The sequence below is a fragment of the Motacilla alba genome, chromosome 1A (assembly GCF_015832195.1).
Source record: "Motacilla alba alba isolate MOTALB_02 chromosome 1A, Motacilla_alba_V1.0_pri, whole genome shotgun sequence".
NCBI classification, from domain to species: Eukaryota; Metazoa; Chordata; class Aves; order Passeriformes; family Motacillidae; genus Motacilla; species Motacilla alba.
The window spans coordinates 32752595-32780290 of record NC_052031.1 but is presented as its reverse complement, the minus strand read 5'-3'; the positions used below and the strand labels follow the sequence as shown (position 1 = coordinate 32780290).

The following is a 27696-nucleotide window of genomic DNA, read 5'->3' as shown; positions in this document are numbered from 1 at the left end:
TGTTTGCATTAATGCTCTGAACTTCTGAGGCGTGTGCATTTTTGTATTTTGTATCTGAGGTCTCAAAAAATGCTATCAGTTTTATGAAACCTGTAGATATGGAAGTGGGGTTTTTAAAATTCAATTACTACCTACTTTTAGGTCTCACAATGAATATAACTTAAGGCAATCTTCAAAATCTGTAGTTTCACTTTCTGAAAGCACTTGTGCTCACTTCCTTAATCTGTAAAGTAAAACTTCGTAGTCTGAATATTGAAAGAAGCTGCTCAAAACTTTTATCAGCTTCATGCACAATGAAAAGTCACTTCACTCTTTTCATATTCTAGTGTACCTGCGTGGCTAAAATAATGGAGTGAGTCAACAATCAGACAGTAGTTTAGTGGGTTCTTGCCCCGTCTAAAAGCCATGTCTAGTCTGGTGGTGAGAAGTTGAAGGGCATGTGCTGCAGAGGCCTGAAGCTGATTTCAAGTGCAGTTTTTTACTAGTGAAAATACTTTGGATATAATTCTGGGTGTCCAGAAAAAAAGTAGGTTTTACTGTTTAATGTATTAGTTAACCTGTTAGCTGATATTTGAAAACGGTAAATGTTGGTATAAAATTGTTTTACTATCCCAGTCCTAAATCTCCTCATTCTGTTTTTCCAGTATGTCCCCAGTGCACTTTGCTGTCCCAGTCGAGCTAGCATTTTAACAGGAAAATATCCACATAATCACCACGTCGTCAATAACACTCTGGAAGGGAACTGTAGCAGCAAGTTGTGGCAGAAGATTCAAGAACCATACACCTTCCCAGCACTGCTCAAAGCTATGTGTGGTTATCAGACATTCTTTGCTGGAAAGTATTTAAATGAGGTATTTGGTGTTTGGGTTTTTTTTGTTTTTTTGTGGTTTGTTGTAAGAGTTAAGTGTTCATTGAGGCAAATTGGTGGGAAAACAGGTATTTTCAGAGCTCTTTTACAGCAGTTACCCAACACTTTTTTATTGAGTCACTTGTATATGTCTGCTTTAGGTTTTTTGTCTTTTTAACTAGGATATGGTTTCTGGTAGTTCATAGTAAGATGTAAAATTCAGCACTGAAAGCTGTGTGTTCCTCTTGTAGGATGGAATTGGATTAGGAGCTATATGAGCTACAGGTTTCTTAACAGCATGTTTTCTTTACATTTCGTGGTGGAAAACAGTGGTATAATAAAAGAATGGAACATGAACCTTCATAGCCAGGCATGAATTTGTGTCTGCTGATGTTCCTGAGGCAGCAAGGGGAAGGGAAACTCAGCTGGCTTCCTCTGAGCATCCCTTGACTCAGCAGAGTCTCTCATGCCTGCAGTTAGGCAAGCCACGTAGATTGGAGAGGGCTGCCCTGAGAAAACCCGTTGTGTTGCTCTAAGCACCCTCTGTTTTGAGTTTGGCACTGACTCAGCAGCTACTTTCCCTATTTTGCTGTCTTAAAGGCTAGTTGTTGTAGATCATTTGGCACTGAGATGGCAAGAGGCTAGCATTACTTGAAGTTCCTACCCCTCTTGGGGGAGGATGAAGGAAGCTGTTGGTGTGTGTGGAATTCTCTTTAGTATCTTGTGAACTGTTATCACGAAGCCTGCAAGTGTCTTGTCACATGGATGTTTTGATCACCACTCATTATTTGATATGTACACTAAGTTTGTTCTCCAGGATCTCTGCATATTTTCACGTGCAGAATGGAGCAGGGAGTAATATTTAAATTTTACTGATGATTTCTAAGCTATCAGTTACTGTCTAGTTATTGAACCCTGATTTCTTTAATATGTGTTTTTATATGCATATATATGTGGTTTCCCCCATTCTGAAATTGAATTTGGCTCGACATGGTTTCTGAGTAGTGTTGAATAAAGCACATGAATATGAAACATAATGTCTAGCTTTGATTCATCATAATTGAAATTGTGAGTCATTAGCTCTCTTTTTTCAGTATGGAGCAGAGGATGCAGGAGGAGTAGGTCACGTCCCTCCTGGATGGAGTTTTTGGTATGCTTTGGTATGTGACTTTTTTTATTTTTTTAACAACCTAATTTTGGTTGCTTTATAATCCAACTCAAGTTCTAACTTTGCTGGTCATGAAAGAGCAGGAAAAGAACATCTAGTGATTTAATGCAAATTTTCTTCCCCTTTTTCCTTACTTGTGCATTGGATCTGTGGCTTTTACTAGGGGTGCTTCTGTTGAGTGCCTAGAAAAATGAAACAAATTGTAAAGCCAAAGCAGTGTGAGATAGCCCTAAAACCAGTTTTGTTGATGGAGACCACTTTTGAGAATCTTGGGAGTATCCTTATGGCAAATGCTCATAATCTATTTGACAAATGCTCGCGGGCGATTAATTTGGGTTATTTCAAGTAATCAATGTACATGTTGCTCTGCGTAAGTATCTGTGTCACTTTTCTTTTTGACAGGAGAAAAATTCAAAGTACTACAACTATACTCTCTCAGTAAATGGCAAAGCACGAAGGCATGGCGAGAACTACAGTGTAGACTATCTGACAGATGTACTGGTAAGAAATTTTGCAATGTGCTACAGAAACTACTTATGACCAGATAATGCCTCGTGCTGGGGACTTGGGAAAGGGTGAGATAATTTGTTAGGCTGTATTAGTTCACAAAAGGACAATTGTACTGTTGTGAAGGTGTGTGGGCATTTATCAGCAAAGCAAGACTGAGTATATTTTAAAATGACAGGCTTATGTTTGAGCTGTGGAGAGGAAAGGGGTTCCAGCTGGCCATTTGCTAGCCAGTAGCCTCACTGAGGAGTTAATACTGACTGCTGTGCTGCAGGAGGAAAGGGTAGGCAGAGATTTAAATTACTTCATACAAGGATATATTTCATTATAACATGCAACTTCTGTAACAGATTAACTGGGCCAGGATTTCAGTAGGAAGCACCACGTAAAAATAAACTTCACACCATGTTTTGTTTCTTAGGTGTTACGATGTGTTGGTATCTGGTAGTCTCCAGCTCCATCAGTCTGATAACTTGTAAATATTAAAGCCTAATCAATCCCACATAGTATATGAGGGCAATGTGTAGCTGATCAGGGGTCTGCATAAAATAAAGAGAGGTAACAAAGATGTCAGATCCTTTAGGAAACATGGAAGAGTTATTTTAGCTCTCTTGAGGCCCTGTTTGGCAAGGGGGGGGGGGGGGGATTGTCCCCCTATCTGCCAAGCTGGAGTCCTAATTTGATGTGCTGTTACAGTGTATAGGTTAGTACTCACCAAAACGCTTCTCTAGAAATGTCTCTTCTTCAGTCTTGTAGTGTTTCATTGAGACCTGAGGAGTTTAATTCCACTGGGGGCTCCAATACAGACAGCTGCTCACTAGCAACAGCACTGATTGATGTTTCTTAGGGTACTGAACAGCTGTCTGATTAAATTTAGATTTACATTGTCTAAAGCTAGATTGGAATTGATAAGCCAGAAGTGAGACTATCCTATTACTGGCATTGTACTGGGTTTTTTTGATCCTTCAGCAGCTTGTAAGCATTTTGTCCAACAGGTCATTGTTGCATAAACTGCTTATTTGTGGTATGTTGCCTATTGATACGGCAGTGTATCATGATTTTCAGTGTGTTGCTGTCTACTTTCTTCCTGTAGTTACCAAACATGTATCCAGCATTTCAGAGACGGTGTTCAATTCATTTGCTGGGCAGTGCACAGGAATAAATTGCTTATGCAAAGTTCCTGTGTTGCGTGATGTGACCCTCAAGCTTTCTTGTGTAAGGGCACCTGCGTACTCGAGTCTGGTATTAAGCATCCAAACACCTGAAATCTTTTTACTGCACTTCTCACATGTTGCAGTTTAAGCTCCTAATGAAATCAAAGTTGGCTATGCTGTGAGTTTGAGTGGTTCTTGTCCTTTCTTGACTCTGCTGATGTATAACTGAAGGTGAGCCCTAGTTGCTTAGATGCTAAATTTAGAAGGAAGGAAGGGGGAATTCCTGGAGTATTGTTTTTTTTGTGGAGCAAGAAAAGGATATCTGAAATGGAGAACACTAATCAGGCAGGAAAAAAATGTTGCAAGACTTGAGTACTGAGGAGCTCATCTACAAGTAATACCTTTGAAGCTTTAATTTTAAAGGCTGACCTAGGGGAAGTGAAAATGGAACTTGCAATTTCTTCTAACTTGCTCCTTGAAATTGTGTATAAGCTGAAATAAAAATGAAAGTGCAGTGGTGTGAGTGTGTGCATTTTGGCACTGTTCTTCACCAGACCTTCTGTTTTCAACCCTTGTCATCTTGCTGCTTGCTGTAGAATGAGCATAGGCTAGAAACAGGGGGGCTGAATTAATTTTTTTCAGAACTATTGCTATTTCTGAAGAAAGCTGAAGCTCTTAAACTGGGATCTGTCAGATGGGAGATGGTATCTTAAAGTCTTCAACTTGGACTATGTTGAAGAAAGCTCTGACTTCACTTGATTAAACCTGAGTATAGGTGGATTTTGTTGTACCTGGAATAGGCCCAAACTTCTGATGAGTTTTCCAGGTCTAATTAATGCAAGGGTCTGAAGTAGAAAGTCATTTGAAGATGTGAGAAAAGTGATTTGTTTAATGAGCCACTTGGGGTTATTTTTATTATGAGCTGCTGTTCTAGACATTTGTAGATGAGCAAGCAGTAAGTTTTTGAAATAGTTTGCATGTTTGCAGTATTACTGAGCTTTAAATAAGTTACGAATGTCTAGTTTGGATTTGTTGCTGTTTTCCTTTGAGGCATGACTTTTTTTCTCCAACAACACTGTTCACAGGCCAACATGTCATTGGACTTCTTGGAGTACAAATCTAATTTTGAACCCTTCTTTATGATGATCGCAACCCCAGCACCACATTCCCCTTGGACACCTGCTCCGCAGTATACAAAGAGCTTTCAGAATGTCAGTGCACCAAGAAACAGCAATTTTAATATTCATGGCAAGGTAAGCTAACTAGCAAGAACCTGTGTAGGTTATTCTAGTTTGTGAGAGCAGAAGGCAGTGGCCCTGGCTTGCCTGTTAGATTAGAATAGGCAAGTACTATGACTGCTGGTTGTTCAATCATGTTAATTGGTGTGTGTCAGGGTCAGATAAGTTTGTTGTTGAGATATTTGCACGCTAATGTCTTCTAAAAAAAACAACATAGTGGCAAGAGTGATATGGTAGTACAATGGAATTATTATTGATAAAGACAAAAAGTGAATTCTGTGTCCCATTTCTAGACTCTTCTGAAGCTCTTAAAAATTTCTTATGATTGCTCTTGGGGTATTCAGGGGAATACAGAGGTAATGTCCTACTCTAAGGCTTGGGTAAAGAATGGCAAGAGCCCTGTCTTCCTTCACACATCTGCTTGTGGATGGGGGCAGTCCATTCCTTGAGCTCATGGCAAAGCTTCCTCAAGGTGAAAGCATGTCACATTAATCAGAGGACTCTGGAATCATGAACCATAGGGCCCAGGCTTAGTAAATGCTTTCAAAACTTGTATGCTAAAATAACCTAATGTTACAAATTCAGACATCCTTGTGACAGAACAGTATCTTCCACTGCCAGCAAATATGGCCAGATATGGTCTAGTTCAGACTAATCTGCTGCAATTTACTCTGCCAGTGTGTGAACTTCACATGCAGTTAATTTGGTGAAAACTTACAGAAGTTTTGTATTTTTTAATCAAGTAATTTAAAATATAAAACACATTGCTGTTCAGTGTTCATTTATTTCACTTCAAGATTTGCTTCTGATCTTAAGACTGAGATAATGTTGCCTAAATGCATATCAGGAGCCCAGTCATACCTCTGTCACTGTGACTCCTGTAGTATGGAATGAGACTTGTTTTTAGCTCAGGACTGTAGCTTGTAAAATGACCATGTGCTCATCAGTATGATAGAAGAACATGAATGAAAGGACAGAAAAGGGCTGCAGGCAGTAACAAATATTCTAGCCCAATCTTTTTAAGTTTCAAACTAGAGAGTGGGAATCAGACTGAGGTTTTTTCTTTCATAAAGGGATTCCAGATTTTGTCTTAAGACTCCATTACTGTAATAGAGTGCTTTTAAAATAGTGATTTAGAAGTAACTTGACCAGTGAAGTCAGCAGTAGCAAAATATATACTGTGGAGTTCCCTTATGTGGTGTAAAAGCTCTGCCTGTGTCTGTATAATACAGAACAAAATGCTGAACCTAGTGTTTGGCAATTAGTATCTGTGGATACAGCAGTTTTACTAGAGGAACAGACTAGCATTACCTTCCTTCCTAGACACAGCTAATGTGTGTTTCTGCAGCCGGCAGTGTTGTGGTCTTGAAGCCTAAGTCTTCTTGGAACTTCAGTGTTTTCTAGAGCTTCACTGTTCTCTAGGGCAAGCATGATTCCTACAGTAGCAGTAAACATGTAAATAGGCTGAGACCCTCCTGATGTTGTAATGCTTGCTTGACAGTCTTGGATTGTACAGTCTTGACTCCTAAAGAAATGTTGCCTTACTTCCTTGTACTGGATGTGGGCAAGAGCTACTAAGAGGAACCATTTAGGCAGAATCTCAGCATGGAAAATAGGAATTAAGCTCTTGTATGTGTTGCTGGTCAGAGTCTGGGTTTAACTTCTGCTTTGGGATCCTCAGCTAGAAATAGTATGAAATGATCAGCAGCTTGGATTCCCAGGCAGAATTATTAATAGTCCAGATGAGTTTTATCCAAGCTGTTCTAAAAGAGAAGTTGTTTAAGGTATGTGTTGGGTATCTCCCTTGCATGCCTTGTTTTTCCTGCATCAAAGCTCAGTTGTGTTCTGATTCTTGCAACACATTGTATATTGTCTCAATCTCCTAAATTTTCTCCAAGAATGGAGCTTAGGGAGGCAGCAGGATTGGTGGACTGCTTTGTATATAAGTGCTGAAAGAGACATGACAGAGAAGCAGATTTGAGAACTCTGAGTGAGTGTGAAGTTTGTTGAAATCCACAAAGGTGTTTGAGTGCTATGTGAAGTTTTTGAAACTTCAGAGAGAGGTAAGAAGAATAAAATACTCAAAGAGGAGGATTCTGCTGCACTAGGTTGCTTACCTGCCTGAGTTACCCAGTGTGGTTGTGCCTTACGAAGCTCCTCTCCTAAGCACAGCTCTTGTGAAAGGTAGCTGGTGCACTGGTGATGTTGCCAGCTCCTTTGTTCTCTGAAGAGCTTCTGCTGAGCTGAAGGTAGGATTTGTGCTGTATTTCCTTACTTTTCCCTCTCTCAGCTGAGATAGACTGTGTCTCTCCAGAGAATTGTTTTACAACTCCTATAAAAGAAACACCTGAATGCAACAGAATTAAAGTAAATAATACGGGACACAGTATTAAGTCTCCATGCCAAAAATCTTTCCTTTGGTAGTCAAGAGCAGAAAATGGGAACTGAGTAATTGCAGGAGATATGAATCATTTTGTTGAGAGTTCCTAAAGCCTGAGCCCTTCAGTCATTTGCTTGTCACAGGAGGGAAATTGCATAACAAAAGGCTCTACACAGACGAGTGACCACCTAAATACAGGCTTAAGCTGAGGGTGATGAGTGGGTCATCTCTGACCTACGAAATGAAAAAGTGTAAAGCTGCCCTGACATGACTGTATTCTTTGTTCTGATCCCCACTAATACTAACTTTCAGGTTGTTCACAACAGACCTTCCCGTGTATTTGTACAGCAGGTGACCCAGCTCAGACTGGTCCTTCAATGTGGGACTATCACTTACTGTATGAATTACATCATCTCTGTTACTTTGGGGGTGTAGGTGAGGAAAGAAATAAAGGGGCTGTTTCTGAAAGTTGGGAATACATCTAGAAGAATCCACAATGCTGCAGCTAAAGAAATGCTCTTGTTTTGGATTCAGAATCTGAAAAAAAGAATACTTTTCTGTTCCATTCAGCCGTCGCCAGCCCTGATTTCTTAGACTGCCAAGAATCTGATAGTGGCACTGCTACAGATATTTGAACTCACCTTTTTATAATTTAAGTAATTCTAATTGCTTTGGGTGCAGGAACTTTTGCCTACCTTGCTACCTGTTGAGATGCTCAGCAATATTAGTCCCAAAAGTACCTCACTTCTGACAACCAAGTCCAATCTTACAATGATGCTCAATGCTTCACATTGTTTTCCTCTGATCTGTCTTACGCTATCGCACTTTTACCTCTGAGAGAGCCTTCCCTAGATCCTTTCACCCTTTTCTTCCCTGAACTGCTTTGGAAAGATCCACATCTGTTTTCTTCATGTCAAGGGCTAAGCATAATGGAGCTGTCTTAATCTTGAAACTTAGATTTTACATGAACCAACAGGGAAAACTGAAATCAGGTCAGTTTGATTGCCTGACTTTTTCACAAGAATTGTTTTTGTAATTGCTCTAAGAAAGGCTTAAAACCTGATACTTCTCCCTTACTCTAATCTTTGTTGTTTTTTTTTCTTTAGAACAAGCACTGGTTAATTCGACAAGCAAAGACTCCAATGAGCAACTCTTCAATACAGTTTCTTGATGATGCTTACAGAAAGCGGTAAGAATTTTTCTGTTACTTAAGGTTTCTAATCAGGATTTATAAGGTATGGATTTAAAAAAAAAGTTGTAGTACGTCTGACTATTGATATCAGATTACCTCTAATAAGAGTTGATATCAGATTACCCCTGATAGTTCTCTGGCACTTGTCTCAGAAGACCTCCTGACTTGGTTTACATTTTGCAAATAAACTTTGGCTCCAGAAATATCATATTCAAAAATGCTGCCATTTTTTGTCACAAAAAGGACCAATTGCACCTGGTCTCTTTATTGCTTTTCTTTCAGTGCACCACAGGGTTTTATTAAAAAAATGGCCTTACCTTCTACTTCACTTAATTCTAGTTTCTTACATGATGTACATCAAATGTAGTTGATCTGTCTGCCAGCTAATCTGATTTATTTATCTTTTCTCTCAGTCTGTACATGGGAATGCCTGACTGGCCAGGGGAGGTGCTAGATTCCTTTTTATAAAGGGGATGTGGTGAATAATGTGCAGACATGACTTGTTCCCTTTTTTAATAAAGAGCAAGGGTATTTGTTTGCACCACAGATGCATTCTTTAAAAGTTTTGAAACAAACATTACCTAAAGTGTTGTTCTTAATTTTGAGCTTTTACGAGGCATAATCTTGTCACTTTGGAGAAGGAAACCCATCTCCAAAGATTTTTCAGACTTTTGCTTTATAAAACATACAGGTAAAAATTATGCAACAAAATTTTAAGCTGAGAGACAGCAGAATCCAAGAATTGAATAGCTGTAGTTAATTCAGCATGATACTAGTCTGTAGAGAGTAGTGGAAGCAATCACTTTTCTCAGCAGCAAATCCCATGACAAAGAAAAGAACTTGTAGCTGTCAAAGGCTTTAGATACACTGAAATAATGGACCCTAACATTACATGAGTAATACAAAACAGCTGGTGCAGTTTTCAAGCAGAAAGGATCCCAGAAAGGATCCCATAAAACTAAACTCATGGTTATTTTGCATTTTAATATTGAACTACAAAGAACTAATAACCAGTGACCTCGCAGGAGATAACTGACTCTTTGTCACTGTGACACTTCAAGGCTGGTCTTTGCTGTGTCCAGATAAGAAGTAATCAGCATTTTGATGTCTTTCACAGACACTACAGAAATCAACAAGAACTGAGGACAAACAATATATTTCTTTCTTTAATTGCAGCCTTAAAAAAAAGTGTAGGAGTTTATGAAATTTGTTTTCAGAATTTGTAAGCAAAATAATTCACTTACAGTGCATATGCTGCTGACTGGAACCAGGGTATAAATGTCCTACTGGCGGTCAGGGTTATTCCAAATTTTTCACACTCAAATGTGAATTGCTTTGTTTCTGTATAGGTGGCAAACTCTGCTGTCAGTAGATGACTTGATAGAGAAACTCGTGAAGAAATTGGAAGTGAATGGAGAGTTAGACAACACGTACATCTTTTATACATCAGACAATGGCTTCCACACTGGTAAAATTTTCACTGCTTACTGCTTATTTGTAGAGGATCCAGGAATTGCATAACCTTTCACCCTCATGACCACTCCAGAAAATGGGAACAGCAGCTGTGGAAAACTATAGATGTCAGAAGTACTGATTCGAATTGCGAAACAATCTGGAGTTGCAGTGTGGGGTCTTTGGGATTTTATTGTTGGTTTTTTGGGGTTTTTTTTTTTGGCTGTGGTTTTCAGCATTGATTTCTACCAGTGTATCCTGGTATGCATAAAATTAGGACAGAAATAAAGGAAGGGTCTCTGTGTTCTGTAGGAAGAGTTGGTATAAGAGGGTTATCCATAAATATGTCAAAGACTTGCCTGTATCATGTTGTACAAATAAACGTGCAGTATCTAAGTGTTAAGCTTTGTGAGATATGGCTTATACTTTGAAGTTATCTCGATGTCCTCCAATTTGTTAATATAGTTCAGGTTAACAACCTCTCTTCTTTAAAAATGGGTTGGTGGTAATAACATGCCCATAACGACGGAACTAGATGATCTTTGTAAGGTCCCTTCCAACCCAAACCACTCTATGGTAACACAAGGCTGATAATGTAAACAAGAAGCCATTTAACTTTTCCATCTTCTCTTGTTTAGGCCAGTTTTCTTTGCCAATAGACAAACGGCAGCTCTATGAGTTTGATATCAAAGTTCCATTGCTAGTTCGAGGACCAGGGATAAAACCAAATCAGACAAACAAGGTAAGAAAAGTGAAATCCCAGTACGGATTTAGTTTTAATGTTGTTTCACAGTTACCACTTTAGCTGCTAATTTGTTACTCTGCATATATAGGTAGCCATTAAATGAAATACACAGAGTGGTAGAAAGTGCAAAGACCTCATTATAAAAAAGCTGTCTGTTCCTGCTTGAATCAAATTAAGCCATTGCAGGCCATAAAAGCAAATTAACTTTGAACTCGCATTCCAGATTCCCTACCACTGCTTTTCAATGTTACAGGGTTCATTAGCCCATAAAAATGAAATCAGTAGTATTTAAAATAGGTTCTGAATTTCTGAAGTTAAGTTCTTCTCATCCTGCAGATGCTTGTTGCAAATATTGATTTGGGTCCCACTATTCTGGATATTGCGGGGTATGACTTGAATAAGACCCAGATGGATGGGATGTCACTGTTGCCACTGTTGGTAAGTAGGGACAGGGATAGTAACCGATGATTCTTGCAGGGGTAATTCTTCAAAGTCAGTGTTACTTCCTTTGATAGATTAGGTTGACTCATAACCCAGATTCTTCCTTTGATGTTGTTTTCAAGTGGGATGCTCACAGCTGAGTGAAAAAGTAGGTATGTTTAAATGCAGATGTATTTTCATAAGCACTACAACTTTGTGGTCATATAATAGAAAGTTGTGTCATCCTTTGGATGATTCTCACATTTGTAGTAATTCCCGTTTTGAAGCCTGTATTTTGTTTCCACCTTGCATTCTCCTTCCCCTTTTCCTTGGCATTTCTCAGCATAGGAATAGGAGAAAAGCAGACTGTTCTTATTAAATCTTTGGTTTGACTCCATTTTCAGTAGAACTGGTGTTTCCTGCCAACTCTAGAAAGAGTGCATGTGGTTTTATAAAGTAAACTTGACCTTTCTAATAGGTGAGCAGAAGCCTATTTCAATAAAGCTACTTGCAGGTGATCTGTTTAGTTTTAATTAAATTTAGTCTATAAATTGAAGGCAGCTTACTTGGAAAGTAAGCTTGGAAAGATCATCCAGACTTAAAATGGTGCTTTGCTCTTTAAACCTTGTATCCAAACCTTAAGCTGTTCTTTAGACAGAAGCAGGTGAAAGGCACCTGATCTAAACTCTGGTGGAATCAAATTTGAAACTCATTGTTTTGCTGCATATGCCTGGGGTGGTGCTGTATATTAACTGTAAACTTTCATCTTCCTCTGTCTTTTAAAATGCAGCTGCAAATAGACCAGCTTAAAACCTAGTTGTTTCTTAAAGCTGTTTCTTTTTTTGCTTGGTTGGTTTTTTGCCAAGGGTATCTTCTTCCATCTGTTGTGGTGATGTGATACAAATCAAAGGGAAACAGCCTTGTTGCAGGGATCTTGTCTGTAGGATAGTAGTACTTGGCCATGTGGCTCCTACTTGGTATTAGTGCATGATCTTTATAAATTGAAGATAGTATTTTAAAGCCTCACAGGAAGGTGTACTAATATTTTTGGAGTTTAATCCTTGTCTTCCAGTTACACAAGACCTTCTAACCTAAAGCTAATTATTTAAGACTGATACTGCCTAGTAGGCAGTGGACAGTGTTAGTGTTAGCACAGAGAATTTTTTCTGTTTCACAGTCCAGTAGATACTAAGTTGTGTTAACCTCTTGTAGAGAGGAGACAAAAATGTCACGTGGAGATCAGACTTCTTGGTGGAGTACCAAGGAGAAGGATACAATGGCAGTGATCCTACCTGTCCTGGCCTAGGACCTGGAGTCACAGTAAGTAAGAAAAGATCTGTTAATATTAGGGACTAGCTGCTGAATTGAACCTGTTTGTGTGGGCTAACCTGGTCCTGTAAGTAAGCTCACAGTGTGTAAGTAGGAGCCAGCTCTGTAGCTCCTGTGCAGCGTTTGACAATTGGAAGGAGATGTCCAGCCATGTGGAACTGACATGTCCATATGACCAGAGGGATCACAGAAACCCTTTCAGTGGGACTCTATGGAGCCTCAGGGCTGGAGACTGATGCAGGAAGGTGTGGGCTTAAGTCAAGTGTGTGGCAATGACATAAGGCTACTGAAAGTTTAGAAAGAACATTATTGCACAATTCTCGTTTGTGATTATTATTTAAGTCACTAGTTACTCTCTAAATTGAAGCAGGTTTGCTTTGCTTTACTAAAGTAAAGCATCCCATGGTGCTGTGTTCAATAGCGTGTTGTGCTGTTCGCTTCTGTGTACGTACATTTGTTTCCCAGACAAAATGCACTTAGTCATGGTGAGTTTAATAACAACAATGAGTTTTTGCTTAAAATCTCCAGTGGAAATTTGTGTGTGTTAATTTAAGATCTGGGTGCTCATCTGTTAGCTGTAGTTGGCATGAGCTGGTACAGACTCTAGGAAAAGTTAATCTTCTGCCCTGAAGTTTTTGTTTGCTGCTTGCTTCACAGCACTGCTTCCCAGACTGTGTCTGTGAAGATGCTTATAACAACACGTATGCTTGTGTAAGGACACTGTCAGCTTCCTGGGATCTGCAGTACTGTGAGTTTGATGACCGGGAGGTAAGTCTGTCTGACCAGCAAATGTCAACTGTGCACAACCTGTGACTGTCTGCACTCTTATCAGCTCTCAAGGTTTCCATGAAGTACTCTGAAAGGCAGACTGGCATTGCTTGCAGGATAAACGCTCAAGTACTTATCACCTATTGAGAATGTTTGACCAAAACTGTAGCAGGGCTCTGGGAAGAAGGGGAAAAAGAGGGTGTGGGAGATGACTGAGGCCTAAACCATGATTATTACCTTCTGGCATCACCTAACAGCCTCACAGAGAGCTGTACTGGACTGGTTTCAGTTCTCTCTCTTAGCCTAGCTCCATGTAACAGTCTCTTTTGAGCAACAAATATTTTCTGATACCATAACCACAGCAGAGGTACAGTGTTCAACTCTTTTACTTGGGAAGACCTGAAATTTCAGGTTAATAATTTCTCATCTATTATTTGCTTGTTTGTCTGGCAAAAACAGCGGTGAAGTTACAACTGTGAGAAAGGTCTCTGACCTTATCTTGAGTAGTTTGGGTGTAAGGGACAGAACGTCCCCCCTTCAGAGGCTGCTCAGGTCTCACTGTGGGAGCACGTGCTGTACTACAAAAGGTGGTGTGTCACGGGGCTGATCTTGAGCTGTGCTTGTTTGCACACAGCTGCTCCAGCAAGGATGTGGGATTTGAGGCAGTTGGGTCACAGATCTAACAAGCTGTGCTGTCAGCAGCTGTGCAGGCACTGCATGAACAGCAGGTATGCCCAGTAATGTGCAACACACAATGTGTTGTATGGTAGTCTGTGATGAGCAGCTTAAGGGGAGGAAAATCCCGCAAGATGTTTTTGCAGTTAGTCTGAAAAGCTGTACAGGAAACCAGAATATCAATTAGCAGACCCTGGACTTTGGTTTTCCCCTTTCTGACAAATTATAATCAAGTTAAACAAGCCCTGTTGATTTCTTTGTAAAAGTAGTCTCCAAAGTTGACTCAATAATACTCTTCATGTCACTTTGGGATTTTTCTACTAAGCAGGTACAGCTGTGGCATTTTTGGGTCACTCTGCATACCCGAGCTAGATGGAACAAAACTAACAGTATGGGAAAGGTGCAACAATGTGGCTTCTATAACCTTGCAGTGAACCTTGTAAGAAAAAGGCCAAAGTCTGTCCAGATATGTCTATCAAAGTTAGACACAACTCAGCCAGTTTTTATCAGTATCATCTGCAGTCAGGCCTCCTACTCTAGCACAGACAAAACCACAGCTAAATTCTTGAGATACTATTGACCAGTATTTGTCCCACAGAAGTGTCTAGAGATTTAATGTACCAAAAAACAAAGCTGCCCTAAAATCCTCCAGACAAAACTCAAAGTATATGCACACAGAATAAGCTTTTTCTGTTTGAGGCTGTAGCATACTTGTATTCAGCTATTTAGTATATAAAGAAGTTAAGACACCCGTCTCAGTAAGATAGCTCTAAGTAGATAATGAGTGTAGAATGTTGATGTAATGGACATGAAATAAAGTTATTTTGAGATCTATTAGTGAAAAGACTGCCAGCTTAGGCAAGGCCTCTTACTGTAGTCTTACAGTCCTAAGACAAGTGTTGGAAAAGAATCTGCTGTGGCAGGTGAGTACTTTTGTTGGAAAAGTTTTTACTTTCACCTAAACTGTGCTACTGCAAAACTTTGCTATGCTTGCACACTGTCCTGTCTTTGACCCCACAGCTGCATGGCTGAACACAGTTTATGCGTGGGGCTGCTGCAGTGGAGTTCAAACTAACATCTGAGACTGTGTGCTGCCATAAAGCATTCTTCTCAAATAATGTGACTGTTAATTAGCATTCAGAACTTAATACAGTGCAGGAACTTTCTTCTGCAGGTGTTTGTGGAAGTGTATAACTTGACTGCAGATCCACACCAGATAAATAACATTGCTAAAACAATTGATCAAGAAATTCTAGAGAAGATGAACTATCGACTAATGATGCTGCAGTCCTGCTCAGGAGCAACGTGCCGTACACCAGGTGTCTTTGATCCCGGGTAAACACCGATCCACTTCATTACTGTAGCACTTGTAAATATAACTATATAGTTTTTAAATTCAGCTTTTATAGAGGGTATTTATGATATACATATTGTTTTCTTAATAGAGATGTTTTCTTGATGCTGCTGTTTTTTAATGGTTAATCTATATTTTAACTTACCATGTATAACTTTGATGATATGATACTAGTACTTTAATGTTGTCACACGTTGTTGACTTAGCATAACTGTACACTTTAGCTGTTCTGAGTAGTCAAGAGACTGACCTCAGGTTTGCCTGCAAACCAGGAAAAGTTCTACTGGTTTCTATAGGCAGGTATTTTCCAAGTACTAGCTCTGATTGTTCTTGGAGATGCTGTTTGCAAGAACATTTCCTGCAGGACCTGAGCTGTCTGTATTACCTGTTAGAAGTAAATAGTACTTTGTGCCTCAAAACTCAGTCCCTGATCATTTGTACCAAAGCTTTTTTAAGCAGTATTTAAAATGTCCTTACAGTGTCCTTAAAGTGCTACATAAGTTTGTCATTTGGGACAGCAAAGCTGTTAGAATGTAGCACCTGAATGCTTGATGCTATACATGCCCCTGTGCTGCCTGTACATTGTAGCTAGGATTTATTTCTTTGGAGACTCAGCTTTTTGGTTGCATGTTGTTACAGTTTATCTGTTGCAATAGCACTGCTGTGTACTGCTGAGGAAGCAGCTTCTCACATAGCCTTGTACCAGAGCTCTTCTAGCAAAGCTCTCTGGAAATGCTGGTCACTGCAAGCCTGGCGGCTGATGCTGACTCTGTTCCTCTCTCCAGGTACAGGTTTGACCCACGGCTCATGTTCAGCAATCACGGCCTGCGGGCTCGGAGGTTTTCTGCGCAGTTCTTGTAAGACCCTCGGGAGCCTCTTGCAACGGGCTCCTACCAACCCACCAGTTTCTCCAGTGACTGCAGCAGGTCTGTCTCTGTTAACTTTTGCTGATTACAGCTGGAAGACTTTTAATGGGCTTTTCAAACCCTGTTTGGAAGGAACCCCCTTGTCTTTAGCTGGTTGCCTTGTGCAATATATATATTTTACAGCTGAACTCTAACTGTAAATTGTTAGACACAGCTAATCTGTCTTGCTCAGATCGTTGATTACCACCTTTGTCTTTCAAGTACCTTTCATATCACAGGCACAGAGGTGAACCTATGTCTATGAATCGGAACAGTTTATTTTGTTCTAAAAAATGAGTAAATGTGTATTTGAGTCAGGTTAGATAGGCAGGTGCTATTGCACAGTAATGCTCACCCATATTCAGTGTCACAGACCTTCTTAAAATCTATGCTAATTATAGGTTTCCTGTATTGAGCTCCAGGCTGTTAAGGACAATAGCAAACGAGCCCAAAAGAGAGTAGGAGGGCATTAGTCAAAAGTGTAGGATCTTTTGCAAGACTAGCAAGTGTCTTGTGCAGAACTAAAATCCATCTACTAAATAGTCTCTTTCAGTGAGACCACTTTGAGATGAGACCAATGAATTTTGTAGGACAGCTTCGGTAGCTTGCAAACAAGAATGTAATTTCAGCCTCCTGGTTTTAAATGCTGGGCTGGGTTACTATGTACTACTGAAAAACCTTTTAGGGTTTTAGACTGACTTCCTAGTGAGTTAAGAGACTGTTGAGACTAACAAGTATTCAAGTAAGTGTGCCTGTGCTTTGAGCTAACTCAAGTCTGTTTTAATACTCAAACAGAAGTAATAGTAAAATAAACAAAATCCAACAACCAGGGTACCACAGTAGAGGTGATCTGTTTCTAATCTCCAAATGTCTTGAATTGTCTAACTTCTTATGTTGATTAGATTCTTGAAGGTAAATTATTTTCAAAGCAACTAGGTAAGAATAAATGATAGAATCATTGCTCACTAGACATTAGGCTAAGAGCTATTTTAGGCAGTTTAAATGCTTCATAGTGTGTTGCTTTTTGGTTGAGACCTAACTACTTGGAACCTGCAAAACGTGGCCTTCACACCAAAGGTCTGCATGTCAGAAGTCACTTGGTTTCCCTCCAAAAGGGTGATGTCTTTTCAGCCTTCTGATTAGGCTTATCTGAAATGCAGCCATCATGTGCACCCAAACTTGAGTATCTTTCTAAATCTTGAAAAACACACAAACTTGCATTACCATGTAACTTCTGTATAGATTCACTGGCAAAACACCACCTGGAAACACTGAATTATGGATCTTCTGCAAGACAGGTTGTGTTGCTTGTGGGCAAATCAACTCTGTTTTCAGGAATGATAATCATTCCCTTGTCAAACAAACTGTAGCAAAACTATTTGTTGTTCAGTTATTTCACATCTCTTACCCCAGTAGAGAGCATGATTATTTCAACTAATCATTAAGTAGGCAATGCAGTATGACTCAAAGCTGTGAAGATGCATACCCCAGTGTGCAGATCCACCAACTGGATACAAGCAATGCTACAACAAAATAAGTTGAATTTTCTTGGCTTTTAGTTCTGAGGCACAGAAGTCCTTAATGTAGCTTAGAGTTGCAAACTTCTGTGGTGGTCTACAAGTTTGATTTCTATAGAACTTTTTCAAATCTCTCAGAAGTGACCAAATATTTGGAAGGAAAAAAAAAAAAAGCTTGAAAGGTGATGTTTCAGCTGAGGCATCCGTATAAATGCAGAGGGTTTTGGATAGTCAGACTCCTTACATGCTTTCAAAAACTCAGGACTTTTTTTTTTTCTCAACTGCAACTGTAGCTTTATCTTACTTTTTGTTTCTCAAGCTTTAGTATTGGCCATCAGTATCCTTTATACACTGTTTTGTCTCTAGAAACCAAACCAAAGTTGTCTTCATGCTCCCAAGGGTTTTCTTACTGAGCTCATGTAGGTAGTGTTTTGCTTGGAGAATTCTAGCAATTCAGACCTGTTCTTTGTTTAAACTTCCTTTGGTAGCTGTGTGGAGGCTAGTGTGAAATACATTGACTGCTGCACATTAAACCTCATCAGTCCTATCAAATCTGGGTCATACATCAAGTTTCTGCTTAAGTTTCAGTGCAAGTAATGTGTATTCTGTTGCTCCTTATTAGAAAAAAAGCTTTGATATGGGTACAGAAATATGACTCTAATACAGTCTTTTCTTAAAGTGATTTTAAGCCCTAACAAGGACATGTTCTTTTGATTTATTTATTTTTTTGCCTAATTAGTAATATGAAATTTGACAGCATTGATGCAAATTACTCAGTATGAGTGACCAGATGTTTTACCCAAGTTAATACTCTTGCTGTCTGCGCATGCCTGTAAAGCATTTCATTCCAAGGTTCAGTAATTTAACACACTCACTGTCAGAGAACCACACTATACCTGAAATCTGGCATAGGTAGTAAATGTTGTATTAAACTGAAATTCAGAATTAAATTAATCAGCCCTTACTTAGTGGTATAGGGGAATATTTGATTCACTCCCACTTTTGATAAAGACTTGAAAATTGTTTAGCATGTAGTAAAGGAAGAACAGGAACCAAGAGCTGCCTGCCTTCCATTGCTTTTAGAGCAGTTTATCACTTGTGTCTGTTGCCATAAAGCAGATAATTCTGAGTATTTTTACAGCCGCAAATGAACAGTGTTAATTCTTATCCTTGATAATTAAAAAACCACTATGAAGGATCTTTGACTCTTATCCAGATCTAATTCCCAACTAAGTTATTTTAAAACTAAATGGTCTTTCTGGATATTCCCTTTCATATGTTATTTGACCATGGCTGCATCTATACCTGGTTATGGAAGGCATTCAGGTTAAATGTACAGAGTTTTAAATAAAGGGCCTTACTGGTACAGAGTTGAGTTTAAATAACATGTGATCATGGTTTTTTTTTACTTTTTTAAAAAAATCATTATTATCAAAAGCAGAGCTGTGATTTTTTTTAATAATCTGATCTGGTAAAGTAGATATGATACAGGGAGAAATACAATTAATAACTTCATTATGTTACCCTAAAGTAAACCAACATTCATTACCATCGCTTCAGCATAAGTGAATACAGCCAGCACCTGCTTACCCAGCATGGGCCCAGAAAACAGGCTTTCTTCATTTTGGGGAATGAAGCTGTAGAGGAACATGTACGTGGAAACACACATCCAAAGCAGGTGTAACACCTTTTCAATCAAGTTAAATTTGAGACTGGCTCATCAAGCTGAGTACAGTGTGTGAACATAATGAAACAGCTGTCATTTATTGTGATTCAATTAAAATGAATTTTCTTTGTATGTCTCTCTGTATGTGAGCATACTTTGCTGTAGCATGTTGTGAGTGTATTTCTGCTGTTTTGAACATCTGTTTAGAAAGTGCCCTTCCAGAGGACCCTGTTCACTGCTGCACTTTTGAAGAAAGAAAAAATAAACTGCCTATCAAACTTCCTATCTTTGTTACTGAGCTTGAGTTAAACCTTCCTACAGGAATAAGCTGTGTCATGTGTGAAATGGCTGAATTCCTATTTTATAGGCCTTTAAAAGCCTCTGCTTTACTGCCCTCCTACCTAACAAGGGCAACTTCATATGGCCACAGGGAATCTTACTATTGTCTAGCAGGACAGCACCTGACTACTTTGCACCAGGAAGAAACCCTGAGGTGAAGGAACGAAGTGAAATGCAACCTGTACTTGCTTGCACTTCCTTGGAAACTGGCGTGGCTGAATAGATGGAAAAGAGAAAGAACAATGGAGAAACTGCTGTTCATAATTAAGTGTAATATATTCTGCCCCAGGAAAGAGGAAGATTAAAATGACATGTGAGGCTTTTTCCAAAATGGGAACTGTGACCAACAATAAGATAAACACTACTTCTTCACCTCAGTCCCTGTTACAGAGCTGAATTTGTTGGATGTTTCTGTTTAAGAATAGTACATAAATTTCCTGAACTGTAGAAGGTGGTGACTTGGTACACCTTTAACCTATTTAAGTCTGAGGCTTTCACAAGCTATTAAAACATGTATTTCTGCATTTTATTTGCATTTCTGCTTAATCATGTGGTATCAGTTTCATTTCTCCTTCAGTAAGGAGGCAGCAGTATTCCATTAAGTAGACAAAAATATTTAATGGCTGCCTGCACATTGCTTGCTTTCTTTTGATGTTCCAGCTTATGAAAACTATAAAGTTTAGTGCAGCACCACAAGAAAGGGCAGCTCTGTATTACTTAGACATTCCCATCACTGACAGCCCAAGTGACACTACCGTCAGGGTCATGGAAGCTTGCCACATCTCCTTGTCATTAATTTTCTAAGGACAAGCCACGTTTGTGAAGAAAATTCCTGTTACAAGGCTAAAAGAATCACCTGTTTTAGAAAAAGAAATACACAGCCTATTACTTCATTCAAGGGATGGAGCAGGGGAATTCCATGATTAGAAAGAAAAGACAGTGCTAATCTATTCCTTTCCAGATGTTGCTCTAGTCAGATTCAGCTGTCAGTATTTTGATAGTATCCACTGGACTGTGTTTAAAACTGTGGTCCAGTAATTGCTCACAAATCTCAGAGTAATCTGCTTTCTCGAGGTGTTGAAGTTGTTTCAACTTATTCCAGCTGCCAAAATCCACCCATTTTCTAAAAAAAGGAATAAGAGGGAGTTGACAGAACTCAACTGAATCACCCACTTCCTCATTTTTCCTGTGCAAGTTCTAGGGAAAAGCCAGCTGCGTGACTCTTGCTTGGCAAGAATGACTTTGTAGATTCCTATGCGTTGGCAGCAAAGGCATCAAGGATGAGACTAAAGATTCATGGGGATGTTCTCATGCTGTTGATGAACATCAGTGAAAGCATCAGCAGAGCTCACGTGATCTACCTTTGTCCTGAGGCTTCTGTCAGGACAGAAGTTAGCTTCTGTTATCAGCTAACTAAAATGGGCAGTAGATGAAAGGAAAACATTACAATGACTGATCCAAAACAAGAACATAACTCTTCTCCTACAACATGAAAATCCTAAGCAAAAAAACCCTGTGTGTTGTGGTTTTGCTTAGTTGTGATGTTTTAAAATAATACCAAAAACCTGTAAGTCTTACACTACAGGGCTAACCACGTTTTTTACCGGATACCTGCTTAGTCGTTTTTCTCCTCTGCTTTTGAAGTGTTCAAATTTACAAGGCAAAAACCTCACAAAAGTATTTCAGTTCTTTTGAAATCCTATAGTAACTTCAAAAGCTTCTCTGCAGAGTATTGCAGAAAAAACACCAGCAGCAATTAAGCCCCACCTCTACAAAAGAGTGTCCTCCTGCCTTTGGGCTGCTCCAGGCTCTGCAGCAGCACTATGCACATGACCAGTCCTAGACCTACTGTTCAACAAAACACACTTGCAGTGTAAAGTCTGTTAACTTCCTGGAAATGTTCCTCTGATATATCTTTTATTTACATAGATTGAACTAAGGTAGATGTTGTGTTCTTTCCAGGTGACCTGCATTTTCACTCAGCCTTGTTTACATTCAAAAATGAGTGCTGGCACTTGGCAACAGAAAATACTCTGTGTAAGTTATGCTGCCCTTCTGCACCAGTATTACTAAAAGTTCCGCAAAGAACTAAAAGAACCACAAGTTCTGACTGTGAGTGCTCATTTGACAAACCAGAGCAGATAAAAATACAGAAGTGTCTAACATCTGCTCGCTCACATCTATGGAAAAATGTTAGGAGCAAAGAGGGCAGATTCTGAAAGTATCATCTGACAAGTCTAGAGTAAAAGAACTGTCTAGGATTACTGGCATACAGAAAGCACCTGTTTATCTGAAGGGAGAGCTTCAGAGCCAGTGTTCCAATACAACTTTGCCTGGGAAAAAACCAAGAGGCTGAACTTTGCTGTCATAATATATACTGGCATTCTAATTCCTCCTGAGACACACTGGAAACAGCTGAAATTTCTGATCACATTCCAGAGTCTGTATTTAAAGAGAAAAATCTTAGACTTGTAATGCTATTTTCTCTCATGCTACGTGCAAGGCCACAATGCTATATTTAGATTTACAGAGTTAGTGAAGGGAGTTTTGCACTCTAGTTCTCTCATTGGTATTTGTGGTAAAGACAGAACTACCTTATCTGTAATGTCCTGTCTTATTCATATGGAAAATGCACACAAGAAAGACAGCACCAGGTTAGTACTTTATACAGCATCATAAAAAGTTAGATTTGGCAATTGCAGGAACAGTCCTTGGATTTAAAAAAACCTTCAAAATTCCAGCTGTGAACACTGGCCTTTCTGAAAGTTGTAGAGGCAGAGGCAGAGAACAGAAAGTGCAATAAAAAGACAGTTTTTAAAAACCACCTTTGAGGAAAGCAGGAAGGAAACAGCTTGAGAAGCCATTTGCTAGCGCTGGGTGCCTCAGTGCAGGGTGCTGGGCTGGGTCCTTTTCAGGCCTACGCTGCTGCAACTGAAAACACTTCTAATTTCAGCTTGCACAAAGGCAAACAAGAACACTCTGGAATTAACCTCCCACCTTGCTAGCACATAGCACAGGAAGGTGCTTTTCAGACAAACATGTCCTGGCCTTTGCAGCATCTTCTTGAAAAATACCACAAAAGGAGTGCCAGCAGCCAGGCTCAGTGTCTGAAGTGCTTGGCTCAAACTGCTCTGAACTGGGCGTTGCCTACTTGTCCATACTGGCTACTGCAGCAATCTCTTTTACACATTCGCACATCAAGAGGAAAATAATTCCTCCAGAACAGGCCAGTCCTCAGTTCACAGCACTAAACCTGTGCTCTAAACAGTAGATCACAGTCTCCTCTTACCTGGCTTGAATTTTCAACAGAGTCCCTGCTTCTTGACCGAGCAGATGTAGCAGATGCATAACTTTACTCATTTGGAAGTCATCCACTTGCCTTCATCATCAAGAGTAAGAGACTCAGCCTTTCAGTTGTCCTGTAAGGATGATCTGCAGCTTTTCATTCACTTGATCCAACTAAGGCAAGAGGTCAAGTCTCAAAATGGCACCAAATTAATTATAAAGTAGATGTAAAAAAAGGACAACGTCGGACTAGAAAGTTGAAGTAATAGGACTTTATTCCAGAGATACTAGTAACAAGGTATTAACTTATTTTTTTAAACAATTTGTTAAAATTGGTACTTCCGACTAAATTAAGGATTCTGTGGAGCTTTCAGGCCCAAGCTAAAAGTATATAGACTTTTATGAGTATTTATTTTCTGAAACAAATACAAACACAAAATTCCCATAATCCTTGACAGTTTTATTCCTTATCATTAGTCTGAGGTATACTAACAAATCTCCCTCTGGGAATGTATGAATACTGCACTACTCAGCATTGTTTTGCTCAAAACTCACTTATTAAAAAAAGTGTTCCTATTTTGCAGTTTTATAGGAGAAACTATTTCTTCTGCATATGAACTTAAATAGTGTAATTTATACGCTCCTGCAAGAGGAAAAGTGTAGGAAAAGTTTTGAAAGCACAGTTATTTCCCGACTAACACAAGCATGCCATTGAACATTAAAATGAAGGAGGAAAACATACCTGAATGGTTCTAGATGAATGGGAGATGGTAAAAAGTGAATACTGACAAAACTTGCAAGGACTGCAGCTGGAAATCCCCATGCTGGGAACCTGGGAAGGAAGAGAAACCACTCTAAACTCGCACACATACAGGAGGAGGGGAGGAAGGGAATGGAGTCTGGTGGGGTTCGTTGCAAATGTTCAAAAATTTCAGCGCTAAAAATTCAGCCTGCAGGAAGACAAAGCAGACTGACAATGTGCTGATCCCTGCCATGGAGAGGAGTGGCCCAGCTGCTTCCACAGACGATGCTACTGTCCTGCTCTGCCTCCGCACTGAACTCGTCAGTCTCCAGATGGATGATTCTGCCCCTGATCCAGCCAAAACACATGAGATTTCTTTTGCTGAGTTGTATTTCTGGTAGTAGATAACTCTGCCACAGGCAGAGCCCAGTGACTTGTGTGACTCCAGCATCTTTAGGGCTTTTATCCATCCCACCCTGGCTGAGTGCTTAAGAGCTTGCCATTTGCAGGCCTTACCAAGTGCACACACAGTCCTAATGGGGTTGTTGCACACACCAAACCATGAGGTCTCACATAAACCAGCCTTCAAGGCACTGGCTGAGCCACTGCCATCTCTGCTGCGGGGCCAGGGTGCCCAGGGAAGTGCCACAGAGACCAAAGCAAACAGCTCAGCAGCTCCCTTCTACCAATTAAATCAGGGAGGAACAAACCACTTCTATGAAACACAGAGCAGTAACTGGAAAATTAAACACGGATACTACTGAAGAAAACCACTAAAAAGCCATTAAAGATAAAAAGGAGTAAAAAGCAGTTCCTGGGGAGAGAGGGCTGACGTATCACCTCCAGTTTTCGTGTATTGGCCTCGTTTCTGCAAGGTGTTTTTCAACAGAAAGGAAACCACTCGCCCATGGGCTGTCCCACTCAGCACCACTGCGCTCCCCCTACGGAGGGGTCAGCCCCACGACCCCCAGCTCTGCTCCCTCCCTCTCTCCCAGGCAAACCTTACTTTAGGCTAACAGGCAGCTGTGTCTGCCCGCAGGACTCACTGCTGCTTTACACAGAAATCCACTCTGCCTCAAAACGATCACCACACATCACCAGGGAAAGGAAAAGCCAAACACATGTCATGTGACCAAGTGTTGCCAACTTCAGCTTTAATAATGGAACCATCACTTTTTTGCCATTTCCATAATAACTTTAGGGGAATAAAAACTTCCCTACAAAAATAAAACTAAGCTTGTTAAAATTATAAATAGTTTAAATGTTTGTATTTAAAGACATACATTTTAATGTTTCCCTGCATTCCCCCTCCCTCATCATTTAGTCATTCTGGTACCATCATATAATGACAAGAAAACAGTTTTGCAACAAAAGCTTTGACAGTTCAATTTGATGCTAAAATTAAAAAAAGATAAAACTGACCAGGCATGACCATGTCTTTTAAATTAAAGCTGCTGTAACTGCCAGTGTGTAGAACAAAAAAGAAGAAAATTACCTCCACACATGACATCTTACAATAATTGACTGTGGACTAAGACAAAATTAAAATAAAAGTTTATTTTGGTCCCCCACCCCCTTCCCCTTCACCCCAAATCAAGACTTATAGTGCATACAACACTGATTGAGGTTTTTGGCTAAAGCAAATGAAGATGTGCCTACTTAAAAAGACTGATAGTTTAGTTCAAGTAAAACCAAAATTCACATATTTTTATACTCAACTTTAAAACTCAAACAGTGTTTAAATCTGAGCAACAAATGGTTCAATATTGACAGCGGTTATGCAATGATTACATAGCTATGGGCAGACACATAAATTAAGATGTTAACAGAATACCCAACAACACGCTGCTGCATTCCTAGAAAAACAAATTGTAACAAAACACAAAAGCATTCCCTGAACCATTATAAAGTGTCTCACTTGAGGATAATGTTACTAACTCACACATGCACTACAATGTTACATGTGAAATTAAAAAGAACAAACAAGATATGCCTTAGATATATCTTATAGTTAGTCCTACTCTTAATTTCTCTTAACTCTTTAAAACATTATGATTGTCTCATAAGCTTACAAATTCTTTTTACCTAAAAACCTTGTGAAGAGTTTTAAAAAGAATCTTACGAGGGAAAGGAAACAAAGGCACAATTACATAAAATTAAGGGGAAGAACAGAAGCATCTTGGAGTTTCACACAGTATCCATTAGATGTCACCAAAGTTTTAACAATTCCTTGGGAATTTAAAATGAACACATTAAGAACAGAGGGGAAAAAACCCCACCACAACTTCTGCTGCTCTTCAATCCTTAGCACTCCTCCACCCTCCAGTACATAACTAATTTCCTCTCTGGCATGATAATGACTACAGTATCAGTCACTCAAATCTGCCTCATGCTTCCATGCTTCTATTGCACACCCACTTCTTTGGTTTCTTTTGAACATGCTTTTTTTTTTTTTTTTTTTTTTTTAAGATAAATAACTCTGAAAGAACAACAAATATATTTACACTAAACTAAAAAGTTTTCTTGCTACATTTTTCCTACTTTTAAATCAAGTAAATCAGCAGTCTGCAGAATTTGGTAATCAGTTTTTCAATTAAGAGTTTAAAAACCATAAGGAAAAAACCTTTTGAATTATTAAAAGCAAGAGTTACTAAGCTCAGTCACCAAAACAGACAATAAATGTTAATATTCTGCTGAGCTGGAAATGTGAATAAGAAATTCTACTTTCTTTGCCTGACTGAGCTTTCAGCAAAGAAAGAAGCAGAGGAAGCTATTTCTGTCTTTCAGATGTGGTAATTCAAGATTATCCAGCCTAAAAATGGATCACTGGGCCAGAGGAAAGACCTGACTTACAATAAAAATCAAATGCATCTGTAGTTGTAGCTTATGTCTGCACCCTCGCTAGACAGGTATTTCTCACAGAGTTATCCAAGACATGGACCACTTTCCAGAATTCAAGTAAGCAGCTTTTTAGGTTTGCCACACATTTCAAACCCTGACTATGCCTTTAAGGAATCAACTTCTCCTAAAGGGACCTGTATGTGCAGCTCCACTTCCATTCTTACTTAGCTTTTGCTTCTCATTCCTCCCCACTATTCCCATTCTCTTTATTTCTTTTCCAGTGTGGATTTACACAGTTAAAAACCATAAAACTTATTCACAATATTAAAACATACTAAAACTTTAACCTTGTAGAATTAGTATTTCAACTTTCCTCTGTGTAAATACTATTTTCATTTAAAACCTCCTGTCAGCCTTTAGAGTTCTTCTCCCCAAACTCTTACTCTCTTTTCAACCTTCTCTTTACTTTCTTCATTAAGACCACTTAAAAGCTTTCCACAATTTCACAGTACAAACCACAGGATCTCATAAGCTTTCCACCTATAACAGTTCTCTCACAAATTATACAGTAACTATTCAAAAATAGAAAGGTAGTGCAAATCAATTTCATCTCTAAGATAGTGCTCTAATTCTCATCCAAATGGCTTTAATAGTATTTTTAACCCATCAATTTGCACATCCTTACTTGTAAAGATACCATTAAGCAAAGAAGAAAAAAAAAAAGGTATTATTTCATAGCATCCTAGGAAATTGCTTACAGTTTCACAGCTTGCACCAAGATAACTTGGAAAACTCTCTAGGCACACAGAGGGCTGCAAACTGATGTACAAACGTGCAGAATCCCTTGCTTGTGGGTGCAAGATGCTAAGTGACCTGGCTTATGGAACTAAGTCTACCCTGGCATCACAAAACAGTCTTCTGAATAAAGAAAACTACTCTCTGCTGCTCTTTGTACGTTGGGTTTGGCATGCTCTATTGACATTTGGTAGCGCATGTTCTCCTGAGTGTCCTTTGGCCCCTTTTTAGCCAGGTTTCAGCACCCCGCGAAGGGCTTCTTCAAGTTTGCCCCTGTAAGCTGCATAGCGGTTCTTCAAGATCTGCAGTTGGTCGTTTTCCTCTTTGTCCAGTATGCGCAAGAAGTTTTGCAGTTCAGGAATACTAAAAGCTTCCCA

General features: G+C 39.4%; 2 protein-coding genes across 7 annotated transcripts in view; one reads left to right on the top strand and one right to left on the bottom strand.

The window, feature by feature from the left end:
• The window catches only part of GNS (glucosamine (N-acetyl)-6-sulfatase), a 27587-nt gene extending 1430 nt beyond the window's left edge, over nucleotides 1-26157 (top strand). For 2 of the 4 annotated variants that reach the window (XM_038155571.1, XM_038155570.1), the window contains exons 3-14: nucleotides 645-851; nucleotides 1942-2007; nucleotides 2418-2516; nucleotides 4762-4929; nucleotides 8401-8483; nucleotides 9836-9954; nucleotides 10577-10680; nucleotides 11020-11121; nucleotides 12316-12423; nucleotides 13090-13200; nucleotides 15050-15210; nucleotides 16015-19600. In XM_038155571.1, coding sequence (XP_038011499.1) covers nucleotides 645-851; nucleotides 1942-2007; nucleotides 2418-2516; nucleotides 4762-4929; nucleotides 8401-8483; nucleotides 9836-9954; nucleotides 10577-10680; nucleotides 11020-11121; nucleotides 12316-12423; nucleotides 13090-13200; nucleotides 15050-15210; nucleotides 16015-16090 — 1404 coding nt within the window. In that variant the 3' untranslated portion in view covers nucleotides 16091-19600. Of the gene's footprint in view, nucleotides 1-644; nucleotides 852-1941; nucleotides 2008-2417; nucleotides 2517-4761; nucleotides 4930-8400; nucleotides 8484-9835; nucleotides 9955-10576; nucleotides 10681-11019; nucleotides 11122-12315; nucleotides 12424-13089; nucleotides 13201-15049; nucleotides 15211-16014; nucleotides 20203-21618 lie in introns of those variants that run through there. The other 2 variants (XR_005259199.1, XR_005259198.1) reach the window with 2 other exon arrangements.
• Nucleotides 24821-27696, bottom strand: part of RASSF3 (Ras association domain family member 3) — a 93578-nt gene continuing 90702 nt past the window's right edge. For 2 of the 3 annotated variants that reach the window (XM_038155572.1, XM_038155574.1), the window contains exon 6: nucleotides 24866-27696. In XM_038155572.1, the coding sequence (XP_038011500.1) occupies nucleotides 27547-27696 (150 nt within the window). In that variant the 3' untranslated portion in view covers nucleotides 24866-27546. The other variant, XM_038155573.1, reaches the window with a different exon arrangement.